This window comes from Suncus etruscus, chromosome 16, assembly GCF_024139225.1.
Source record: "Suncus etruscus isolate mSunEtr1 chromosome 16, mSunEtr1.pri.cur, whole genome shotgun sequence".
In the NCBI taxonomy this organism is placed as follows: Eukaryota; Metazoa; Chordata; class Mammalia; order Eulipotyphla; family Soricidae; genus Suncus; species Suncus etruscus.
The window spans coordinates 53,851,542-53,870,301 of record NC_064863.1 but is presented as its reverse complement, the minus strand read 5'-3'; the positions used below and the strand labels follow the sequence as shown (position 1 = coordinate 53,870,301).

The 18,760-nt window shown below is 34.8% G+C and overlaps 1 protein-coding gene across 1 annotated transcript in view; it reads left to right on the top strand.

Moving 5' to 3' along the window:
• TECRL (trans-2,3-enoyl-CoA reductase like) overlaps positions 1 to 18,760 on the top strand; it is an 82,703-nt gene that overhangs the window by 37,085 nt on the left and 26,858 nt on the right. Inside the window, exons 5-7 of the mRNA XM_049790025.1 lie at positions 5,518 to 5,633; positions 10,154 to 10,259; positions 14,505 to 14,577. Of these exons, the coding sequence (XP_049645982.1) occupies positions 5,518 to 5,633; positions 10,154 to 10,259; positions 14,505 to 14,577 (295 nt within the window). The remainder of the gene's footprint in view (positions 1 to 5,517; positions 5,634 to 10,153; positions 10,260 to 14,504; positions 14,578 to 18,760) is intronic.

The window sequence follows — 18,760 nt, the reverse complement described above, 5'->3', positions numbered from 1 at the left end:
TTGTTATGTATCTCATCTTCCACAGCACCAAGTCTATTCTCAGCTTCTGATACCCTGTCCCAGAGCTTATCCATTTTGTCATTCACTTCATTTACTGATTTTTTCAGGCCTGTTATTTGACATGTTATTTTAGTTTGGAGTTTTGTGATTTCTGTCTTCATATTTTCTTGATTCTTATTAGTGTTCTGTTCTATTCTATTCATGGTTTCTTTGAGTTCTTTGAGTATATTCCATATTGCTACTCTAAAGTCCTTATCTGAGAGATTGATTAGTTGGTTGGTCGTTAACTGGTCATCAGAATTGTCATCTTCATTCTCTATGTCTGATGCTGGCCTGCGTTGTTTCCCCATTGTCACACTTGTATTGTGGGTTTTTCTACGTGTTGTGGTGGTATTCATTGGTTATATGATGCAGGCAACACACTTCTCTGGCTCCGCCCTTTCTGGATGGGCCGGCTTGCCTCCAAGGTAGTGGAGTCCTCCGTGGATTAAGCCTCACACAGGATCAAATCTTAGGCCCGAGCATGCAGCAGAGAAGACAGTCTGGAGAGAAATTCTTGCTTCTGTGATCCAACACAGTTCTTAGTGTGTTTTTTTTTCTTCTTGTGATGGTGTTCTTTTTTTAGAAAGAGCGCATGGCTGCATAGCGAAGTGGAGCTAAGTGCCTTCTGGAGCCTCTTTTCAGCCCACTCTCAGGAGGTTCACGCAACAGGATAGCAGAGAGACACACACAGGCAGCACTCACAGTTTTTCACAGTAGGGCCCCACTGGTCAGGCGTAGTTTTCACTTGCTCGCTGGGCAGCTTCAGAATGCTGTATTTTTGGGGTTCACTTCCCAGGACTCTGAGGAGAGTCACTGGCTCGCTGGGTAGCTTCCAAATGTAGTTTCTTTGGGGTTCGCTTCCCAGGGCTCTAAGGAGAGCTTCCAGAGTTCAGGAAAGACAGAGAAGGGTAGGACAGGGCTCCCTTCCGGTGCTCAGTTTCCTCAGAAGAAGCACAGCCGGGTGGAGACTCTGCAGGTAGAGCAATCAGCACTCTGCCTGGAAACCCCCACATCCAGCCATTTCTTACTCACTCACTGGCTCGCTGGGTAGCTCCCGAATGTAGTTTCTTTGGGGTTCACTTCCCAGGGCTCTGAGGAGAGCTTCCAGAGTTCAGGAAAGACAGAGAAGAGTAGGACAGGGCTCCCTTCAGGTGTTCAGTTTCTGGTTCGCTGGGTAGCTTCCAACTGTAGTTTCTTTGGGGTTCGCTTCCCAGGGCTCTGAGGAGAGCTTCCAGAGTTCAGGAAAGACAGAGAAGAGTAGGACAGGGCTCCCTTCTGGTGCTCAGTTTCCTCAGAAGAAGCAAAGCCGGGTGGAGACTCTGCAGGTAGAGCAATCAGCACTCTGCCTGGAAACCCCCACATGCAGCCATTTCTCACTCACTCACTGGCTCGCTGGGTAGCTTCCGAATGTAGTTTCTTTGGGGTTCGCTTCCCAGGGCTCTGAGGAGAGCTTCCAGAGTTCAGGAAAGACAGAGAAGGGTAGGACAGGGCTCCAATGGATTGTTTTTTATGTATTGAGTTACTAGGATCAATTCTGCTACTTTAGTATAGGTATTTGTGGAAAAATTTATATAGAACCAACTGTTGACTGTTGAAAATTATCAACATATTTGTATATAAATTATTTGTTGTACTATAATTTAGGGTTCCTATATAATATCCCTAGTAATGATATTACTAGATCATATAGAAGATCTTAATTTATAGGTATTTTTCAGTTGTGTTTTTGTTTTTGTTTTGTTCTTTTTTAATTTATTTTAAAATAATGTATTTATTTGAGCACCATGGTTACAATTGTGTTCACAGTTGGGTGGCAGTCAAATGTACACTCCCTCTAGACTTTTGAGGAACATCCATATTTTTTTTTGTTTTCCAATAAGGCTGGAGCAGCCTACATTCCCACCAGCAGTGACTGAGATTCACTTTCTCCCAGCATCCAAACCACACTGATTGTTTTTGTTTTTTGTGGGGTGTGTTGTGTGTGTATGTGTGTGTGTGTGTGTGTGTGTGTGTGAAATGTGTTGCAGTGTCTATGGTGTGAGATGATACCTCATTGTTTTAATTTGCATATCACTGATGTTTAATAAAATGGATCAATTTTCATGTGCCTTTTACATATTTTTGAAGAAATGTCTGTAATTTCTTTGCCCATTTTTGGGTGGGGTATGATTTTTTTTTCAGCAAGGTAATCTTCATGAAACATCAAGGCTTAAAGAACAAATCTGTTATATATTTTTATTTTAAAATAGTACAATCATTTCACCTTTTGTTTCTGGATTATTTTTCTTTTATTCTTTTCTAGAGTTGATATATTTCTGTATTTATCTTTTCTAAGCTTTCATATATGAGCAAATTTAATATTCTTGTCTTATTTTTTTGAAGATATAAAAATATTCTTTGTTGGTGGTGATAGTGATGTGTGTGTTGAATTTTGTAGTGTTTGTCATGTTTGGAACTTTTGATTATTTTCTTAGGGATCACTTTTGACAGATCAAGGGATTACTTTTGGTAACAGGGATGAACCTGGGTGGCTGCACGTAAGAGAAGAAATTCAATCCCTATATTATCCATATAACCTTAACATAATTTGTTGATCATTGTATTTGTATCTTCAATTCATTTATTTGGAGAATTTTTGTTTTGATCAATAATTTTACAGAAAATAGCTTAATTTCTTAAACACCAGTTTATGCATTACCAATTGCAAGGGCATTTATTTGAAAATAGATATGATTGAATATCTATGACAATATTTTACTTTTTAAACATTATGTATAAGAGATGGATGACTAATGGCATTAATGGGTCCAGATTATCTTATATAATTAGTAATGAAAATAATTGTAGACTGGTTTTTAGACTGGTTTTTATAAAATAAAATAATTTAGACTGGTTTATATATATAATAAAATAATTTAGACTGGTTTTTATAAAATCTATAAATGCAGCTATATTTCTTTTTCAGTATTGCCCATAGAGTATAACTATTTGATGTTCTAACTCTAAGCCTAATCTCAGATGTGTTAAAAGCTTTATCAACATTTCATGGTTAACAAACCACTAGTTTTGTTCTATCATTAGGAACTTTTAGTATTTTAGTTTATATGAGGCTCTCCACAGGCTTTATATCCCAGATGCAAAAAAATCTTGGAGTATTTTTTAAACAATCTTGACCAGAACCCTATTTTATCCTTGAACCTTCCAGAAATTATCTCTCAGTACCTGAGGGTACACCCTGAGTGTACATGCTGAGCACATTCAAATGTGGCCTCATACTACCTAAAATGAGAAGAAAAAATCTTGAAAATTTTGATTTTTCTCTATTTATTCATTTATTTATTTTGAGGACAAAGTTTGGGTCAAAATGAGGTTTTCTAACGACTTATTTTGGTTGATGGCATGTATGTTATCTTCTTTACTGTTTGGTCTAAGCTTATATTTTCATTCTTTAATGACTGACTCAGAATATTACTGAATCCAAAACAATTTTTACTAATTTTTCTCACTAGTCTCATTAGGATGTTTTGTTAGAATAAAACTATAGTATCCACCATTAAATACCATTTTGTTTCTCACATACTACTTAAACTAAAAGTAAAAATAAATACTTTATTAAGTTATTTTAGCTTCAATATTAACTCAGTTGGTAAAAAAATTGATATTACTTTTTGAAATGATCTAATGTTTTTAATTTAAAAGAATATTTTTTTTTTGACTTTTGGCCTTTGGGTCATTCACAGTGACACTCAGGGGTTACTCCTGTCTACACGCTCAAAAATAGCTCCTGGTTGGGGGAACCCTGGGTCAGATCGTGCAAGACAAAAGTCCATCAGCTGTGGGCCCGGAGAGATAACACAGCGGCGTTTGCCTTGCAAGCAGCCCATCCAGGACCAAAGGTGGTTGGTTCGAATCCCGGTGTCCCATATGGTCCCCCGTGCCTGCCAGGAGCTATTTCTGAGCAGACAGCCAGGAGTAACCCCTGAGCACCGCCGGGTGTGGCCCAAAAACAAAAACAACAACAACAAAAAAAGTCCATCAGCTGTGCTATCACTCTGACCCATGATCTAATAATATCTTTCAGAAATCAGGATTGGCACATCAGTATAGTTGACAGTTTTGTAAGTGTGCAATATACATGTATTCTCAACTGTCAGCTGCAACTTTAGAAAACAATGATTGCAAAAAAAGTAAATAAGATTGAAATATGTGTTTTTAAGAGATGAATTCCACTAAATAAAAGCAACTCACCAAGTTTCTAATCAATTTACAGTAATAGCAGTAACATGTTTTAATTTATATTTTAATTTATTTATTTTTGTTTATTCTTGGACCACACTTAGTGACGCTCAGTGATTACTCCTGGCTATGCACTCAGAAATTGCTCCTGGCTTGGGGGACCATATGGGATGCCGGGGGATCTATCCACGGTCCCTCCTAGGCTAGTGCTGGCAAGGCAGAGGAATTACTGCTCTGTGCCACTACTCTGGCCCCTAATTTATATTTTTAAAACACCTTATTGCTAACATCACTTTTAAATTTATAAAACCTATACTAAGTAGAGTATTCCACAATACTCTATGAAAATTTTCTCCTCTACCTTTGTCCTCTTTTTTCTTTTCTTTCTCCTTCATATTTAGGCCACATATTTAGTTAGGATCAGGTAACTCCTGATCACTCTTGTCAGTGTTTGAGGGACCATTTGGTTCCCCCTGCCCTGACTATGCAATGCATGTTCCTTTTACATTGTACTATCACTCTCAATGTAGAAGGTTTATAACATTTTAATATTCTAAGCTTATTTGGTGGATATAATAATTTTTTCTCTTTAAAACAAAATTAATTTAATAGAGATTTACATAGAAGAACAACTAATAATAAATTTTAATCCAGATAAATTACAATCTAGTATAAATAAATATTTATTTTCAAATTAAAAATGAATATTGAAGATTATCTCTATGAAATTTTGAATTTTAATGTATTTCTTTGTAAATATCTGACTTCCTAGATTTTAAATCTAGCAGATTCATGTCTTAATTTTTGACTGTTTCTCTTTCTTCAGCAAATAGTCAATTTTTAGAAGCCTATCTCATTAATATGTATCTGCTTCTTACTTTGCTTTATTTTTAAATTGTATTCTGATGATGATTTAAGTTGAATAAAATGTCCCTCCTAAGATCCGCTATCCGCTTTCCCCAAAAATGTTGAATTGACCAAAAGTCACTTTTTACCATTCTATAGTACTTATAGGTCAGGCTATAGGTTTATTTCATATATAAGTATTTTAGATCCTAATTTCTGTATAAACAATATTTTAAATTAGTAGATATTCAGCTTCTTTCAAAATAACAGATGCATAACTATTTATTAGTTCATGCAGAAAGTTTAAAATCTGAAAAATGTTATTGTCATATTTGAACCTTAACATGAGCTATATAATTTTATTATTTATATAAATTGCCTTATTATTTTCAGGTATTTTTGTCTGAATACACAGGACCACTGCTAATCTATCTCATCTTTTATATGAGAACTCCATATATATATGACATTAAAGAAAGCTCGAAAAGGTTACGTCACCCAGTAGTACAGTAAGTAATATCTGTAATAAGTACATATTAAAGTAATGGAAAGTAAATAGATATTCAGTAAAGTAGTTTTTAAACCTAATTAAGGTTTATTCTATTTTAAGTAATAATCTTAAATAATCATGAATATATATACAGTATATATGTACATATACATATATAATGAGCCAGAGAGAATACAAGAATTAAGATGGTCGCCTTGCATGAGACTGGTCCTGATTCAATTTTTGGCATATCGTAAGGTGGCCTGATTCTTCAAATACCACAAGAGAGAAATATGCCTAGAACATAGCTGAATCTGGTTCTAGTCCCTCACCCTAAATACTATATTTAAAATAAGTTGTAAATTATTTAAATACTGTCCCCTTTTATTCTATAAAAGTTCCTACTGTTTTATATACATATTGAATTTATTCATCTATCATTTAGAGCAATTTTATTTTACTATAAAGTTATTGTGCTAAGCAGAGAAGTAAAGGAGATATGAGAGTACATATAGTACACTATTAACTTCATAGAAGAAAATATGCAAATGTTAATGAGTTCATGGTTTCTAGTATGTATTAAAATAGCACTTTCTTTGTTATGAAATGAATAGGAATAGATGCCTTATGGAAGCATTATAAGAAATATTAAACTTGTATTAAACTTTTTATAAATCCAACCTGAATTACATGTCTGAAATAATTTTTTTAAAAAGAAATGATTTGGGGCCGGAGCAGTGTGCAAGCATGAAGGCGACTGCCTTGCCTGCGCTAGCCTAGGATGGACAGAGGTTAGATTCTCTGGTGTCTCATATATTCTCCCAAGCCAGGGGCAATTTCTGACCACATAGCCACGTGTAACCCCTGAGCATCACCGGGTGTGGCCCCCAAACAAAACAAAACAAAAGAGTATAAAGAAATGATTTGAGCCTTTTTCTTTTTCTTTTTTTTTAAATGGATGTGTAAGTCAGCTATTAAGTAGTAAATCTGAGGACTCTTCTTATGCAAATTATTCAGGGTACAAGGCAGTTTGATACTAAGTAGGAGAAGGAAGAAAGCTAATGTAGTAGAAGCACAATCAGACCTGGATAAAACCAGGTCAGTACTGGGAAATTTTTCAAAGTCTTTTAGATCATGACTGCCTTTCTTTTTCTTAGAAGGGAATACCAAACTTATTTTGAAAACAAAAACAAAAAACAAAAGATTGTGATAGTTTAGAAGAATAGTATGGTTGCACTAATTTATTTTAGACTAAACATTTAATTTCTTTTGGATATGTAGCATTGTATATGAAAAAAGAACACGATTTCACATGGCATTCTCAAAGGAATTGGCTGACAGTTGGTTACTATTTTTAAACATAAACACAGCATGTTGTGTAAAATCTCAATGATAAATATCTGTGCCACATTGTTTCTAAGTAGCAAATATGTTGAATTTATATGAAATAATTTCATTGCAGATATAAAACAAACATGGAAACTACTTTTGATTCAAGTGTCTAACAGATAAAATAATTAATTCCCTCTTAAAGCAAACATATATGAAGAGAACATAGAATTTCATATGTCAGAGACAGTTGTCACTTTGATGCTAATACTCCAGAATTTCTTTGAATCATAGCAGAGTTGAAAGCAATTAAAAGCTTGTTTTAAATGCACATGTGACTCACCATCAGAATTTTATTCCTATCTCTCACATACCTCTGACATCTTAAAACTAAGGCCTTATTCACCATAAAATCAAGAAATGAAAAGACCTGGCAAAGATTTTCTTAAATTTATCAGGAAAATTAAGAAATATATATTCAAAAGAGCCATGGTCACTCACCTCAGGGAAATAGTGACCTCAATTGACTGCAATTAAGAGTGCATTTCCCTTAGAGTATTAAAATGCAGTATTAGAAAAAGGTTATCCCAGTTTAATGCTCTGCCTTGAATACAAGAGAAAATCTTAGTGGTTTATATACTTTTTCCTGTTTAAGTCACCTCCTTCATTAGTCACTTACTTTAAAAACCCCTTTGACACTTCAACTCAATAAAATATAACGTCTTCTTTATACCCTTCTCCAGTCTTCTACTGTGCCTTCTAAAGTTCTAAGACAATTATTAATAATATTCCTAATTGTCAGTGTCGTGCTTAAATAATATCCTTAAAATCAGTCTCAAAAATATAATGCAGTGTCCTCCTTGTATCAATATAAAATTAGAATACAGTTTCTTTCACATTATTAATATTTTGATAAAAGATAATATTTTTGAAAATGATTGAAAAATTATATCCTATCCAAGTCTATTAATGGATATTCAGTAGGTATAGTACAAGAAAAAGAAATAATTTATGTTTGATAAGAACTTAACTAAAATAAAATATAATAAAAAATTTGGGGGGTAAAAACTTGCTGTTTATTAATAATGTAAAAGATAGCATTTTTCAACTAGTAAGTTACAGGTGTTTATATACTATACTCTCTTGGTAAAATTTATAATTATAAAGTCAACTTCTTGAACTAAATTTTCTTATGTAATGGTGAGCAAAATAAAATTGTATGTTTTAATATAAAATTTGTAACTCTGGTTAAACTTTTTTAAACTTTTTAACTTTACAAAGAACCAAAAAAATTAGAGATATCAGTCCCCTTAATTTCAGTTGGATTTATAAAGCAGCTATAAAATTAGGACATCTATTTTAGGTTCAGGTTCTCATACAAAAATAAAAATATAGGCCTTTATAAAATAACTGACATTTACTTCTATCTGATTTTATTTTATTTTATTTTATATTATTATTTTCTGAGGCCAAACCCTGTAGTGCTCAGGGGTTACTTTTGGCTGTATTAGACTCATAGATAACTCCTGGTGGGACTTAGGGCTAATATGAAATATTGAAGAGTAAACCTATGTATATTTTGCCTACTGAATATCACTCAACTGATAGTTATTTTTAAAATTGATATAATTTAGTTAATAATATGGATTAGTTGGTATTATATATAAGTGTAGCATTTGCAAGGTCCTGAAGTTCAGTTTGGTAACATGAGAATTAGCTGTTGAAGTTCTCCTGGACCTCAGCACCATAAGGCCCAAAGGACAATGTCAGTTGCTATCATGCATCACAACCCACCTAAATGTAGCTCCTTAAAACAATAACACAAAATAGTAATATGAATGATGTAGAAATTCGAACATAAATAATAGAAAAAATATAGTTTCAAAGAAAGTATTGTAAAGCTAAATAAGCAAAAATAAATTAAAAATTCTAACCTGAATCAAAATAAAATTTGAAATTATTTTTTCATGTATGGGATTTACTAGAAGACAAAATGTCAATAAAAGGGGCCAGAGCAGTGGTGCAAATGGTAAGGCATCTGCCTTGCCTGTGCTAGCCTTGCACGGACTGTGCTTTGATCCCCTGGCGTCCCATATGGTCCCCTAAGCCAGGAGTGATTTCTGAGGACATAGCCAGGAGTAACCCCTGAATGTCACTGAGTGTGGCCCATAAATCAAAAATAAAATGCCAATAAAAATGTTATTATCGGGAAAATATTTTAGGTATTTGCCTTGCAAATGGTAGAACCTGATTAGATAAACTTTATGATAAATAGTTCCCAACTACTGCCAGAATTTATTTATCACTGAGCACTCAGCACAAAATCCTGGGTACAGCACAAAATCCTGGGTACAGAGCCAAGAGTATCCTCTTAAATATATATAGCTAAATCTGACACTAACCCCCAAAATATTTTGAATATTTTTTCTGAACATACTTTCCTTTGATTTTTTTTAATTTTTAAAAATTTTTGATTAATGTTTTTATTAATAATTTTTATTTAGACCAAAGTGGATTACAAATCATTCACAGTAGTATTTCAGGTACATAGTGACATTGAATTGGGGCATTCCTACCACAAATGTTGTCCTCCCTCTACCCCTGTTCCGAGCATGCACCCCATATCGCCACTCCCTTGTCCCCCGGGCTGCTAGTATAAGTGGTCACTTCTTTGCCTAGCTTGATCTAAATTGGGTATCCTGTTGTAGTTGGCTTTGGATTTGGTGTATAAGTCTAATCATTTTTTATTTCTACTCAATGTTCATTCGACTGTTTGGTCTTGGTGCCTCCATTATTTCTCCCTCAATTTGTGAGGCAGAATAAGATGTTTCAAGTTATGTGGTATTGAATATTTTTAAATCTTGCAACTTGCCTCAACACTGATATGTTTTATTATAAACACATTGCAAAAATATATATTTATTCATATTTCTTGCTCAGGTGTGATTATCTAATACCAATATTTAAAATTGGCTTTAGAGAATATTTATAATGTGATCAAAATAAATGTATAAACTATTAAAGCAGTAGTTTTTATTGTTTAGAACATACAAACTTTTCCAAATAAAGTTATTCAAAATATGTATATTTTCATGAACAGAAATAGATCTTTGAAATAGCAATTTGAAATGAATATTTCTGTAATTAAGAAAGCATAAAAGAATTTAAGATTTTAGAAGAGAATTTAATATTTTTACTTTTATTTTTTAGTTTGGCCTGTCTTTTTCATTGTATACACTATATTCGATATATTTTGGAAACCATATTTGTTCACAAAGTTTCTGGAGGACATACACCTATGAAAAATTTGATAAAGGTATGATTAATAATATTTTAATTTTAATTATTGAGAAATAAATATTGGATGATATATAAAATATTTTAGTTTTTTATTTCCCTTTAATCCTAGATTTTTCGGTTCAAATGTAAATGTGTAGCTTAAAATATTTTAAATATTCTTCTAAAATAACATTAGATGAACTTTCACTGATGTTACTGTCAACCAGTAAACTGTACAAAAGTTTTACTTTTAAATTGTGCAATTACAATAACTTTTTGCTATAACACACAATATGCTCATGTGATAATTAATTTTAAAAATACTTATCTGTGACTTCACATTATTTAAATGTCAATGAGGATATATCTCATATAAATACTTCTATAAATATACATGTGATTAAATGATGACAGATTACTAATATATATTTTTTTAGTTTGAATTTTTTGTAAAAAGTTGTGAATGTGAAGTTTTATTGATTATTCCACACAATCATTGTGGATTTTCAGACAATTTTATTTCAAATAATTGGGTATGATAACTACATAAAGTTTAAAAAAATTGTATCAGTGTTGTGTAAAAGTCATTTATTGTATGGACTCTAGAGAAAAATGTATTTGACAATAAATGTTTTAAACATGAAATAATTATGTACATCAAAACCTAACACTCTGATAAGCTTATGAGTTAAACTAAAATTATTCCTTAAACACGAATTTACAAATGAAGTGATATGAGATTAATGGACTCCTGTAACATTGGTGAAAATACACTAACACTGGTAGGTTTGAAGTTGCAAGTTTGTTTTTAAAGCTTTGTAAAATAAAGTACTAAAGAAAACAAAAATAAATAAAAATAATGTATTAGTATGCTGTCTACAGTTGTGGGAAACGTTTATAAACCAATTTTAGACTATAGAAATAGTGACAATTATGAAATGAAATATGTAAACAAATCATCTTAAAGAAAATGAAAAGCATTTTAAATATTAAAGTAGAAATAAACACACAGACTTATGCACTTGAAAATTTCAGTTTATTTCAATTTATTTTCAAATTTAAACATATTTTCAAAAGAATTCATCCATTACTAAAATCTTATTAGCATTTACATGAAATCCATGTTTTCAAAAACTTTTATTCAGACATTTAGTTATAATTTTAATAATGCAGAAAGTCCTTCATCGCATTTCCACAAATTATCAATTCTATTTCCTAGGAGAGAAACTATGTCATCAATGATAAGGCAATCAGGGTTCCATTCCCCTCTTGATAAACTCTCACACTTCTGTCGACAACTGTTGTAGTAGTCCCGAATTGCAGGGTAGTTATACCATAAACTTGTTAAATGCACACATCATGGAAGCCCTCAGGTAGAAGTTCGGCATGACAGAACCAAAGAATCACCCTAATGTACTGACATGTGAGTTTGGTAAAAAGATGTTTATTGCTCAGGTTAATAAGGCCTTTTAAAGATAGCTCTTTAGGCTCTAATATCAAACAATTAAGAACTGCAGTTAGGTGGCTAAGATGCAAATGACAACGTTGGACAGACTGTATACTTTGTGGATCGATGACATGGCATGAGCCATCAAATAATGGTGCACACAGTCTGTCCAATTCTTCTTTTGTGACACTCACTTTATTCCATGTCCATTCAAGAGCAAAGCACAACTTAGTGGAAGAATCTGGGTCTTTTTGTGCTCACCATTTAATGCATCGAGTGATAAGTTCCAGGAAATTTGTTTGGACTGCTGCAGACCATAAAGCTTCTAATTGGTCTTGCTGACTTAAATTGGAAGGTTGGATATCAAGAACTTTTGATAACATGTCAGCCTCAAGATACTGATTATAATAATCAGGAATGACATTAATGAGAGATGGTCCCAATGTCTTTGAAAACATCAAATTGTTTTTCTGAAAGCCAGTGCAAGTGATGCAAACTGCTCCCGAGTTCAACAAACAAATAGCATCAAAATGAAGAGAGTTTGGATTAAAAAACTCCTCAGGAGGTGGATGGGAAGGAGGAATTCCTCGACTTAAACTCCTCTCATGCACTAAGATATGCAAGATGTCGTGTGGTAAAAACCTACTTACTACAGAATCCAGGGACCACAGAGCAAAATAAGAGCAATTATGTAGATATTCACCTGATTTTAATGCATTAGGCATTTGTGCCCTATACCAACTATTGATATCAAATATCCCCAAATATACAGAAGGCTTGCCCTGTCCATATGTATTCACTTGCCAGGTAAAGATGGAAATATTGGTGTCAGGATATAAAGCTTCATTCAAGCCTTCCTTCCTATCACCCTGATTTGAAAATTTCTCTATACTCTGACACCCAAAGAATTTGTTGTTAGTCTGGCCAGTCAAAGGCAATATGCCTTCTGTAAGGTCCAGTGTGTATCTTTCTTCACAGCTGTCCAACCCCTCATATAAGCTTTGTACTGATGCCAAATATTTTTTATTGCCAAAGGCCAACTCTAGTAGATGCAAAATCAATACATCCCTTTGACTGTCCTGTCTCGACTGAACAGCCCACAGATAACAGAAATTTTTAGAATCTTTCCCAGGTTCTTGGAAAGTAATAGCAGATATGTGTACTCTGCCACCTTTTAACTGTGTGTTATAGTCCCTTGTCATGCTTTCCATATTCCAGAGTGCTAGGTAGCCATCAGCAAACCTTACCGCAAGTTGATTTGTGCGATTTATGTAAACTAGAGTTGAAATGGCTGTTCCTGATGGGCCTACTAGCTTGAAACCCAGATGCTGTCCTTCTTGCCTAGTACATTCTCTGAGGTGTGGTACTTTATCTGGAATATCAGTCATGAGTTGAAGAAGCGATGCATTTAGTCCGGTCTGACTATGTTGCAAGTCGTCCAGACACAGGTCAATCAGCAGGATTTGTCCAACATCAGTGACCACTGCAGCCACACCAAAGAGCCATTGCAAACTGAGGTGTAAATTCTCAGTGGCTGCACTAGGCCCTCCCTGATGACTTAGAGGTTCAATAGCTGTTACCCTTCCTGAAATCACCACTGATTTCACTACTTTTGAAATATTGATATCATAAAGACACAGGATGCTCCCTTCTCTGTCTTCCAGTCCAACTAGCAAACCTTTTTTCTTCTGCCAGAAGAATTCCTTGACAGCTAGAATGAGAGCAGGTTGCCCTTTCACTCCCCGGAATCGATATGACGATCCCCCTCTCTCCTGTCAAGGTGTTTATGACCTCCAGTTGTGGACCACAAGTCAAGTAAGCGAATCCATTTATTCCTGGAGCAAGTTTTCCTTGAAGCCCAGATTCTCCCATAGCTTCATCTTGGCCCAGGGCCTGAAGAGTCACTTCTGAGAAAGGCCGAAGCCCACTACTTACTCTTGCAGTTAACTCTGGCATAGTTCCACTATGCAGAGCGGGACGCGGAGCCGCCACATCCACCGAGTGGTCCTCGGAATCCCAAACAGCAGGGACACTGTTCGGCTGCATCACAGCATCTCCTGGGAGACGCCACAAAAGTTTGCAGGCTCGCACACCTTTGCAATGTGCCAGCCTTTGCCTCTACCAACTGCCCTCCACGCGGACTTCCCGTCCCCCTCGAGCCACGGGGAGACTCGAGACAGCCTGTGGCCGCTGCAGGCCCCGTGCCAGCTCAGAACTCAACGTCATGGCTGCCTGCACCCAACTTCGTGGCCTGGACTGCCGTGGCCTGATATTCATTACCTGGAGTAGGGGCTGACCGAGGCCCACCTGGTCAGGAGTGGCTGGGCAGGGCGGGGAGGATTTGGGAATCAGGTTTTAACATTTCTTACTTCATTCTGTGAGTCCAGAAATGAGCTACGAGGGAATATTGGGGGCAGAACCATGAGACCAAGGGCAGGGAATTTCACACCTGTTTGTTTCAGTGGTGCCAGACATTGTATGCAGAAATTTCTCTGAGGAGCATATTGGAAATCACACTGTGCAGAGTAAAAACAGGAGAAAATTTTTCAATTATTTTTCTGAAATTAACTTTCAAAATTCCTTTTTATGCTAAATGTTGGCTTATCGTTTTGAGCTTAAACAAAGACTTGCACCTCTTTAGTAATAGACAAACCTGCTTATAAAAATGTTGCATTACTGAGAAACTTTCCATTGATGTAGCTTAAAAAATTCACATTTTTAATGATAGAGATTCATAAATGCATTGAGTGATTTCAAATGATGGAACATAAATATGTATATAAATATATGTATTTTACACCTACGTTTTCTAACTTTTATTTTTAATTATTTAAGGGATGTACCTTTTATTGGGGATTCACGTCATGGATTGCCTACTACATTAACCATCCACAGTATACACCACCATGTATGTATAATCTTTTTAACATATTAAATTACTCACACAAGTGTCTTAACTATATTGCAGTTTGTGAAAAATATATTACTTTAATATGAGAACAAAGTTAAAGAACATTCCTGTTTCTATTTCGTCAATAATATACTTTTTCAGTTTTTTTTAAAAATTTGTATTATGACCAACGTGAATTACAAATCTTTCACAGTAATATGTGTGGTACAAAGTGGTATTAAATCAGGTGTGTTCCCACCACTAGTGTTATCCTCCCTTCCTCCAAGTTCCCAGCATCCCCATATCCTATGCCCCCTGTACTGTAAGGATAACTGATCGACTCTGTGTATAGCTTGTTGAAGATTGTCTTTCGATTCTGTTGTCGTTAAGTTTGGGTTCGATGTTTAAGTCTGATTCTTTTTTATTTCTACTCAATGTTCATATGCCTGTTTGATTCTGGTCTCATCCATTTTCCCCCCTCAATTTATGAGGCAGAACAAGATGATTCAAGTTATGTAGTTATGTTTGAACAAAAAAGAAAATAAGAGTTCAAAAGGATGTAATTAATCAACAAGAGCACATGTAATAATTACTAATACTGTCACTAGTATTCTAAAGATCAGGGATACTTCAAAAACAAGGATAGCAGATATCTTTGCTTTGGAAAACAAGGAATATCTGAGTTTGTGTTCATATACCACCACCTGGACCCTGATCTCAGTGTAGAGAAAAAGACAAGGATCCCTCCCAGCCAGGCCACTTCTACAGAATATGAGAGGCACAAGGCCATCTCCAACTTATCATACTAACCTGATATTTTCCTTTTGCCTAAACCTGATCAATCTTGACATTTTAGGTTGAAAATTAATTTCTTTATTAATATGAGTCACCTACTCTGTGTTTAGCCAATCCCCAGTCCTATAGTAAATAAATGGTTACCTTTTTTTCTTTTTTCTTTTTTTCTTACCTGCAAACAGAGCCACATAACTTGAACCATCTTGTTCTACCTCACAAATTGAGGGAGGAATAAAGGAGGGCACCAAGACAAACAGCCATATGAACATTGAGTAGAAATAAAAATGACCAGACTTGAACACCAAAACCAAAGACAACTACAACAGAATCAATACCAATCTTCAACAGGCTAGACACAGAAGGGACCACTTATAGTAGCAACCTGGGGGACATGTATGGGCTATATGGGATGCATGCTGGGAACAGGGGTGGAAGGAGGACAACATTGGTGGTGGGAATGCCCTTGATTCAATGTTACTATGCACCTGAAATACTACTGTGAAAGATTTGTAATCCACTTTGGTCAAAATAAAAATAATAATATATTAAAAAATTAAAAAAATAAAATGAAGAAAGAGAAAAAAAAGAAGAAAAACAAAACAACAAAAACCTATAACAAAACTATATAAACAACACAAAATAAAGAAACAAAAATCAAACATAAGACCAAAACTAGCAACTACCAAAAAGTACCATAGGAAGAAATACAATAGCCAAACAATAACCATGAGAATGAAAAAATAAAGAAAGAAAAGAAAAGAAAAGAAAAAAGGAAGGAGGGCTGGTATGGCAATGTTTTTTGTTGTTGGTTTTGTTTTGGGTTTTGTTTTTGCATAGACATAATAAACATTGGGAAATTAGTAAGGGAATTGTCTTGGCCTAGAAGATACAAGGTTTCTCTCCCTTGAAACATACTTACATGTGAATAACTACAGGATCCATACATGCTCATTTTCACACCCCAAGAACTTTTTATGGTGCCATGAAACTTTCTGCTCAGTTGTGGATGGTAGAATCAGGCCTCTAACTTGAGATCTTCATATTTGCACAAGTCTTAGGATGAAACCTAGGATAGCATCTTTCTTTAAGGTTCTAGCAGTTCTGTTCTATCAATGTCATTGTAATCATTCTTCTGTAACTAGTGGTCTTGGTTTTTGCACAGAATCTAGGAGGAAGTCTAGGGTAGTCTTTCATTATGTTTCTAGAACTGCTCTGTCTTAGTTGTCAAAGTCAGACCTCTGAGATTAGAGATTTTGGTTATTGTACAAATGATAGGTAGAAGACTAGGCTAGAGTCTTTCTGTCCAGTCATGCCCGTCAAAGTCAGTCTTCTGTAGTTGGTAATCTTGATTTTTGCATAGACCAAAGGATGACGTGTCTTCTGATTTTATCTTACCATTTGGTTATTAGATAGTACAAACAGCTCTTGGATCAAGTTGTGTCATTTCCTAGTTTTCAGGGTGTCATATCAAAACTGGCACAAGTTGGTGCTAGAGTGGTATTAGGAGATTTCCCAGAGGTAATTTGGTTCCTGGAGCTATTGTAGGGAACTTTATCCATTCTCTGTCTGGGCTCTAGGGCTCAGGATCAGATGGCTGCTGAATGATCTCATGAAGTCTAAGTTTGGTCCACATGACACATCTTCAGGGTGGGAGATGCCCCTGTATTAAAAATGCATGGGTTCTTATCACTAGTAGATAAGAATTTGTTTCTGTATATAAAATTTTACATTTTTAGTATGCCTTTGAAAAAAAGGAATGGTGTCATGTTGTATTGTTGGTGCATTTGGGGGTAAGAATGTCAGGCTACACAATCTCTGTGTCCTGGTTTGATCTGAGCTTTTATCTCAGTAAGACATTTTCTTGTAGGTTTTCATACCAAGAAGAATCAAAACAGTTAAATTTAAAGAAAACTTAGCATATGTATTTATATATATTATAGTGGAAATATATAAATATAAATTTATATAAAATAATTGAAGAAAAATGAATTGATATGAGGCTACCTTACATTTGGGAGTTAATAGACTCCTAAGTATTAGTATAGAGGAATTAAACATATAAAGGAAATATAGGTTTTCTCATTGTCTTTTGAGATATCCTTGGGAGAGAAATCCAGGGCACATTTTCATCACATACCCTGGTCTGGTTGAGTTTGATACATGGTTTGCAACAGAAAGGAATCAGGTAGAGTACTTGTTCTGGGGTTCTTCTGGGGCTGAATCTGGTATCATGAAACAGTCTACATTTGGATTGAAGGTAGGTAATTAGGGCCACACAGCATGACACACACAGCATGACACACACAGCGGGAATGTTGGTTGAAATTTCTTACCAGGGCACAAGATGTGGGGCTGAGAAGGTGTCGTTTCACTTGGGAGCCAGGTGATGGCTTATTGGGGCAGGAGGTTGGTCTAGGCACTTAATGAGTTAAGAACTGAGGGTAAAGAGAGTTAAATAAGGAGGGATATCAGATCATGATAGGGGGTGAAAGGATAGAAGGATTCCTGAAAGGGGTGAGGAGGGATAGTATATAGGAGGCACTATATACACTTTAGAAATGGATTGTTTATAATTTGGGTTTGGTATTCAGAAAAGAGTCCACTGTCTATAAATTCATGCCCCCATAAATAAAGACATTATTGATCTACTCTTAAGTTGTTGTTAGATGCCTGACTCTCATAGGATGGGTCTGAGCTCTTAAGAAATAATTGAATTAAGTAAAGATAAATAATTTACTTAGATATAGATTAGAAGAAAGAGAAAGAGAGAACAAAAGATAATAAGAAGAGAAAAATAAGTAAATACAGTAGAAATAAGTTAAAAAATTTTTCTGATGCATCAGAGTTGGAAGGTTTTCCAATTTCTAGGCACTTCATCACTAATGAGGGTGGACATTGCTAAATGAAAGTTTCAGGGTAAGATATTGGCTGGAACATTTTAGGACACACATAGTTTTCATTACTAGAGTACTAAGCAATGTGGTAATAAGGACTATAAGACTATAAGAACTTATTTAGTACTGCCCAGTGTATCTTAGGTATCATGGTTCCTTTCCTGGAAAGAAAGGAACATCATGGGTTTTATTTAACCTACACAAGTTAATGAAGAATAATAAGAAGAAAGGGGAGAAGGAAAGAGGTAGGGAAAAGAGAAAGAGAGAGAAAGAAAGAGAAAGGAAATGGTAATTTGCAAATACATTCGATGAGTAGGACCTGTAACTTAAGTCTGTGGTAGACCATTGACTGTTTCAGTGGTCTGAATGATCATATGCTTTAGAATGATCCTAATAAAAGACATAAACAAAAGTAAATGGGTAGATTATTTTATCAAGATATTATCATAATGAACACTGTACATGGTAATCTGTATGACTGACCACTGAGGTGTAAAATTAGAGTGTCCACC